Below are 7,206 nucleotides of genomic sequence, written 5' to 3'. Positions count from 1 at the left end.
GAGAAGTGAAAAGTTGGTAGATATCGAGAAAGTTTAGAAAAATGCGTAATATAGTAAAAAGTGAGGTCTCAAAGCAGCTGGTGGAGTTAAATAATTTTGTCTTAACTGTTATCCTAGCCCGTTCATATTAAGCCAATTGAGAGAATTTTCCGAATTTTCTTCGAATGGGTGTAAACGAGATCAAGTATATTATATAGGCAGTATATATTCCCCGTGGTCAAGTCACTCAATTTCTGAGATCTAGTTATCGCCTCGCAAAGACGGAGTGACCGGCATCATCTTATGTTACGCCCAACCTTATCTAACACGAGAGAAACATAATGAAGAAATGTTGTGATGCTTGAAAATATCCATACAAAACTACCATAAATTTAGCAGATCAATACTCAATTGCGTCATATCCCTTTTAGTACAAACAAACACGTTTTCTATATCAGTTGCATAATATTAGCGACTGTATCATTTTTAGTGTACTTTCGATAAATGTGTATTACAGTCTTAATCTATTTACAACGTTTTGATGTGTTATGGTTGGAAGATTATGAGTAGGAAATTACTATTTGAAACAAGACTTTGAAATGTTAGCCTATATTGAGTTTACGTGTTGTATACTTTCATTTAATTATGTTTCACGCTTAAATTTATGAGCTTGGTGAATAAGGCTATAAAGATTGAATTCAATTGTCGCGCGAGTGATGGTAACAGATTTCGTTTATATTGTCGATTACTCTTACTCTGTATTTTTGGATGGTTTTATAACCATCACATAACCTACTTTGCGATCACAGTATGTTAGGTTAGTGTATCCGTAGAGTCAGTTTGAAAAATATGAAAAACCTATTTCATATTTAAAAAGCAAGATTGTCTAAATATCGTGATTTTTAAATTCATGCGATACTTTGCATAGCATGTAGAAATAAGAAAAGGTAGTGCCTTTGCTTAGATGCGGGTATATATAACTAGGAGTGTTGTACGAGTTGATATTATTTATTGGAAAATCCCCGATACGATGCATAACGTTTTTAAGTCATTTTCTCGGAGCTTCCTATCCATCTAAACGCTGGACCACGAATTCTTTGTATCCCCTCGCATCATGCTTTACATCTGTTTATCGTAATTACTTTTACTGAATGGCCTGCTATAAAAACCAAATATTACAACATAATCTGGCAACATGATCTTTACTTGTATCAGCTCCTACCTATCAATTTAATCGGCCGAAGCGGTGTACTACGTTTATTTGGTCACAAAGGGTTTTATACTGAAAATGGTATTTATCTGTAGAATTGACGTTTTCAGATATTTATAATAAACATTAAACCATTGTACTGAGAAAGATTTGTTCATATAGGTTTAAGGTAAAGGTTACCGGGATATGTGGAAAGCTGTGAAGATAGCAATAACAGGTGGGTAACGAATGACAATAATGACTAAATAAAACTTAAATTTGCCTTAGTATATTACTCATCAAACTAACAGAGAAAACTATGAGGATAGAATAATGAATGGTATTTTCGAATGACGAACTTTAGGATTAGGCTCCTATGAAATATATTTTTGAACATGATTATAGTTCCCAAGAACATTCTGTAAACAGTAAACTGTAAATTTGTTGTTGAATTTTGTGAAAATACAGAAACAATTCTAGTATTATCTGAAAAATTATATCATTATATTTTGATGTCGAAATGAAGCGCGTCAGGATACGTCTCCTAATATCTGTTGGCTAAAATCAATTATTGTGAGCAACCTGGTTCGCCTTTGTGTAGTTGTAATTACGTGCACTTTCAGGCACTCTTGTGTGAATCTTTCTTAGCGCATCATAAACCAGTTCGGACGTGTCTATATCGTGCGGGTCAAAAATGACACAACAGTACAACAGTGTTTGCTGATCTTTTCAAAACTTTATTACACGCAAGTCGTTTTTAAAAGATTGTTGAGAACCTTTAGCAAACTTAATGCTCTTTGAGTTTGTGTAGAAAACATTGACTTTCTTATCATTAGTTTAAGTCTGAACTTGGGAGTTCGGAGAATTAAGAATTTCGAGTAATTGCCAGATTTCATTCTCCATATAAAAACGGTTCACCCGGTTTAAGAAGCAGTGAGATAAACTGAGCCAACATACCACACTGCAACTCAATCATGTTCACAATCCATGAAGTTTTATGAATAAACACCGTACACGAGGAGGACTAGACTCTCCAGAAACCAGTGAAATTTTTATTACGGATTTTTTGCTTTCTTGAAATATCACAAATCACGTCACAATTCTAAAGTTGAAAATATTTAAATTTCCTTTCTTCTCGTTTTTACAGCGTTTGTTCTACTATCGGAATGCCGCAGTGAAGGTATGTATTCAAATTTAATGCTATGAATTAATGTAATATTTAAATAAAATCCCCCTGTTTTGCAATAAATGATTAACATTTGGACTGTTTTTACAATAGTGTAAATTCAAAACGCCTCCAAAATAAGCTGCAGTAAATCATAGACTTAGTCAACAATTTGTTCTCGAGAGAAAGAATTGATTTACAATTGAACTGTACCGTGTATCAGTCGAATTGGTAGACCGAAAAACTAAATTAGAAAAGCGATAGTGCGTCAAAATATGTTCTCTGCCATTCTGTGTGGGCACTACTCCTGCATCAACTTGTAATCTGCTTGCAGAATGGTAACCCCAGTTCCGCAATCAACCAGATTTGGGAATAGGTATTTTAAAATCAAAATCAATATATGTCGCACTCGGACGTGGAAGTTGGACGTTACTTTGTCATTTGCGAGTGCGTAGCTTTGAATAGGATAGTTTCTTAATTTGGTGTCTGGGTTTTGAAAGTTTGTTGTGTGCGAAATAGTTCTTTTTCTGTTATTTTAAGAATTACAGGTTTGGTTTATTTTTCAAAGATTCGCAATGTAAAAACGGTGGCACTTGTTCAACTTCTGCACCTGATGGGACCTGTACATCGTGCGTATGTAAAACTGGATACTCAGGCAATGTGTGCGACAAAGTTCTAACCGTAGTTCACGGTGTCGTCACATACAAATCTTCTAACCAAAGTTTTATTCTGATACCGTTCAATGCAAAAGGATTTAAAGAAGTGGTAAGTTCACCACATGATTCATCATACATTGCAATTTTTCGTAGCTTGAAACGATTTTTAGACCCTCAAGACTCTTGAAAATCCGCTTGCTGTTACGGTCTAACTTGGCAAACGAGAATATCGGTTAGAGACCGAAGACTTATCAATCGAAAGTTAGGGGATCCCAAAACAGCGCTCTTACTCCATAGTGACACCTTGTGTCCCATCACTAATTAATTAATAACTCGCTAATTATACGACATAATTTATCTAAAATCGGTAGGCTTCTGGTACGACATTTGATGAATGCACATGAAAAATCTGGAGCATATTAAATCTCGCTTTCGTGAGATATCGCGTGCATCTAACAGACAGACAGACAAACAGACAGACAAATACCTATCAACATACTTACCGATTAAAATCGATAAGTAATAAAATACCGAAACCCAGCCCCATTTGAACATTCCTGGCTACGCCCCTGCCCCAGCATGCTCTTATTCACATTTTCCATATTTTCAAGTAACACGGGACAATCGGGGTAAATAATACGGGGATAAGTCCAGTTAAGTTGCCTTTCTGATATTGTTTTGTAACTTTGGTGTATGGCAATTTTACAGCTTCAATCTTCCATTGTAAATTACCAAGATTCCGTATCATCCAACCGTTCTATTGATGAAAGTACCACGTTTGTCGTCGGCTACACTGTTTATATGAACCGTCCTTATTGTTTTGTAACTTTGATGTATGGCAATTTTACAGCTTCGATCTTCCATTGTAAATTACCAAGATTCCGTATCATCCAACCGTTCTATTGATGAAAGTACCACGTTTGTCGTCGGCTACACTGTTTATATGAACCGTCCTCCTGATTGGCCAAATTTTAACCAATCTTTGTTCATCTCTGATCTGAACAATGTCCTCAAGCAAAACAGTTCAATTCGCGCATTCTTCACCAATTTTACTTCATCGATAACTGTTATCTCGGCAACTGCAGGTGAACCGACTTTTATAGCTTTTCAAATAGTACATATATTAAGCTCAGCCCAGAATACAATCTTTAATTATTTGCTATTATGAGTTACAGCCGAGAAAGTAAATAACTTATATTATTGGTGTCTACTACTCCATGTGGTATAGGCACGTAACTTATATGGCCTTTGCAAATCACAAATTATGCTTTTTATAATCCTGATACAGTTACCAGTACATGGCCACAAGATACTGTAATTCATATCATCTCAGCGTTGTACTTTACTTCCTAAACAATATATTTCTGAATTTAAAGACTCAAATTTAAAGCGATTTATTTATTTATTTAGATATTGATGAATGTGCGTCTGGGTTATATACGTGCGACGTTAATGCAGAATGCTTCAACACAATACCAGGATATGGATGCAATTGCAAAAGCGGTTTCATCGGAAATGGCACTCATTGCCCTGTAGGTAAGCCTCAGCTTTGATTGATGCGTTTATGGTACTTATATCGATTTCATCCTTGCTAAACCAGTAAAATCATTTTTGTGGTAAATGAGCAAAGTAGAAGCTTTGTGTCCTTTTTGGTTTTATCATTTTATGTAGTCCCTTATATATATAAAACTTTTAGGTATTTTTTGCAAACTAAGCGATGCACCAGAGTGGCCTACAAGTGCAACAAGGAGTGTATATTATCATAATGGAGCACCTGTGTCGATTTCAAACTCTGATGATCTTATGCCATACAAGACGTTCATTGAGTATAAATGCCCAGAGTAAGCATGGCAATATTAATTTTCAAAATATTCAAAACAGTTATACCAATAGCGCACATTTCCGACCTACATATATACCAAAAAACAATGTTGCCTGCTGCTAAATAATAATTATGATGAAAGTGTAAATCACCTAATAGTAAGTCTATTATAATATTCTACACTAACCATGCTTATTAGCTTTACCAATTGTGTAAAATACCATAATCTATACAATGATAATAAATTTTGCAGTCGATATACATTGGTAAATTTTGAAACTGGAGAAGCTCAAACGACTGTGATTGAATGCGTAGGAATGAATGAAACTACTCAATCGCACAAAGGGTGGACAGGAAATGGTGTCAGATGCGATATGAGTAAGCACTTCAGTACTTGCAATCTTTCAGTTTATTGGAAAAGATTAAAATTGGACTATGCTTTTAGTTCAGCTATTCGAAATACCGTATAGTAAAATTTGATTTTATTCAACATTGATAACCGTTATTTTGTCTATTTTGGACAAATGTAGCAAATCACATTTATGAAACCAATATTCGAATCAATTACGCAACTGTGAAAACAACATAGTCGCTCCATTATTCTGAGTTTTTCGATGTTTTATTTCAGCGGTGGAGTTTATGGTCGCGATAATCATGGCCGCAGTGAGCAGTGTAATAATAGTTCTGGTTGCAGGAGGCTTCATCGTTTCGTGGACAAACAAAATGAAAAAGAAAAAACAAGATGGAAACAGCGACAATGATACTGATATATTAGATTTCCCAGGCTAATAAAATAAAAAAATAAAAATAAAATGTTTCTATTACTAATATATAATAAATTGAAGTTTTGTTTGTATCAATTACGAAGCATTGTAAAGAGTTGACTCGTGCATTTTCTTTTTTTCGGAAACCTATTTTTTTGAGATTTCCCACAATATGTCAACGAACTTGTTATATAAATTGGGATTCCAATAAAAGCCAGCCAATTTATTTGAATCCGATAATATTAGATATAGTAACAGAATATTCTTCAAATTGATATATTTAGTCGTATTTCCCTCATATAAATCTCTTCTGTCCTAACAATGATCCAATATCTTCAAATAATATAATGTCAACGACTCTGATGGCGAATGTTCTCAATTTGATAGTTATTTTTTTATGTTGAAATTGCGTGTGAACGGCAATGTCTTCTATTATATTCGTGCAATGTTTCTATTACATTTCTTTTTATTATCACTGATAGATAAGTTTTACGATTTTTGTTCCTTTATTGCAAGCCTTCTAGTTTTCATGCATACAGGTTCCAGCATATTATTTTTGTCACTTATCTGGGAAGATATATTTATAATATAAGGCTAGTCTTGGACTGCGCTCTTTTCTAATTTTTATACGATAAATCATAGTGTGATTTTTGCATTATTCTTTAATATCTGTAACTCTGTATGATAAATTTGGGCTACTATATTTCTTTATCGTACATGCTCTGAACTTGATCCATATTGTTTCCAGCGGTTTCCTGTGACCTCTTTAGGCAATTTCAATTTCTCCTCATCTTAAACACATATTTATAGTGAAAAGAATTACTATTACTTTGTATTTTGGATGGTTTTATAACCATCAAATAACCTACTTTGCGATCACAGTATGTTAGTGTATTCGTAGAGTTAGTTTGAAAAAATATGAAAAATCAATTTCATATTTATAAAGCAAGATTGTCTAAATATCGTGATTTCTAAATTCATGCGATACTTTGCATAGCATGTAGAAATAAGAAAAGGTAGTGCCTTTGCTTAGATGCGGGTATATATAACTAGGAGTGTTGTACGAGTTGATATTATTTATTGGAAAATCACCGATACGATGCATAACGTTTTTAAGTCATTTTCTCGGAGCTTCCTATCGATCTAAACGCTGGACCACGAATTCTTTGTACCCCCTCGCATCATGCTTTACATCTGTTTATCGTAATCACTTTTACTGAATGGTCTGCTATAAAAACTAAACATTACAACATAATCTGGCAACATATTCTTTACCTGTATCAGCTCCTACCTATCAATTTATTCGGCCGAAGCGGTGTACTACGTTTATTTGGTCACAAAGAGTTTTATACTGAAAATGGTGTTTATCTGTAGAATTTACGTTTCCAGATATTTATAATCAAAATTAAACCATTGTTGTACTGAAAAAAAATTTGTTCATATAGGTCTAAGGTTAAAGGTTATCGGGATATGTGGAAAGCTGTGAAGATAGCAATAACAGGTGGGTAACGAATGATAATCATGTCTAAATATGACATGTTTAAATTTGCCCTGTATATTACTCTTCCAAACTATCAGAGAAAAACGTTATGCCAAAGAAAACTATGAGAATAGAATAATGAATGATATTT

The 7,206-nt window shown here is 34.0% G+C and overlaps 1 protein-coding gene across 1 annotated transcript; it reads left to right on the top strand.

Moving 5' to 3' along the window:
- The first annotated feature begins 131 nt into the window (after positions 1–131).
- LOC120333645 (uncharacterized) lies at positions 132–6,408 on the top strand. The gene is made up of 8 exons (XM_039400988.2): positions 132–1,406; positions 2,316–2,348; positions 2,902–3,098; positions 3,840–4,074; positions 4,400–4,525; positions 4,686–4,830; positions 5,065–5,189; positions 5,440–6,408. Exons 1-8 carry the CDS (start codon positions 1,376–1,378, stop codon positions 5,598–5,600), a joined length of 1,053 nt encoding a protein of 350 aa, XP_039256922.2. The 5' UTR covers positions 132–1,375; the 3' UTR covers positions 5,601–6,408.
- The last annotated feature ends 798 nt before the right edge of the window (positions 6,409–7,206 follow it).

This window comes from Styela clava, chromosome 4 (assembly GCF_964204865.1).
Source record: "Styela clava chromosome 4, kaStyClav1.hap1.2, whole genome shotgun sequence".
Classification (NCBI taxonomy): Eukaryota; Metazoa; Chordata; class Ascidiacea; order Stolidobranchia; family Styelidae; genus Styela; species Styela clava.
The sequence above is the reverse complement of the archived record's forward strand: the minus strand, read 5'-3'. Positions and strand labels throughout refer to the sequence as shown.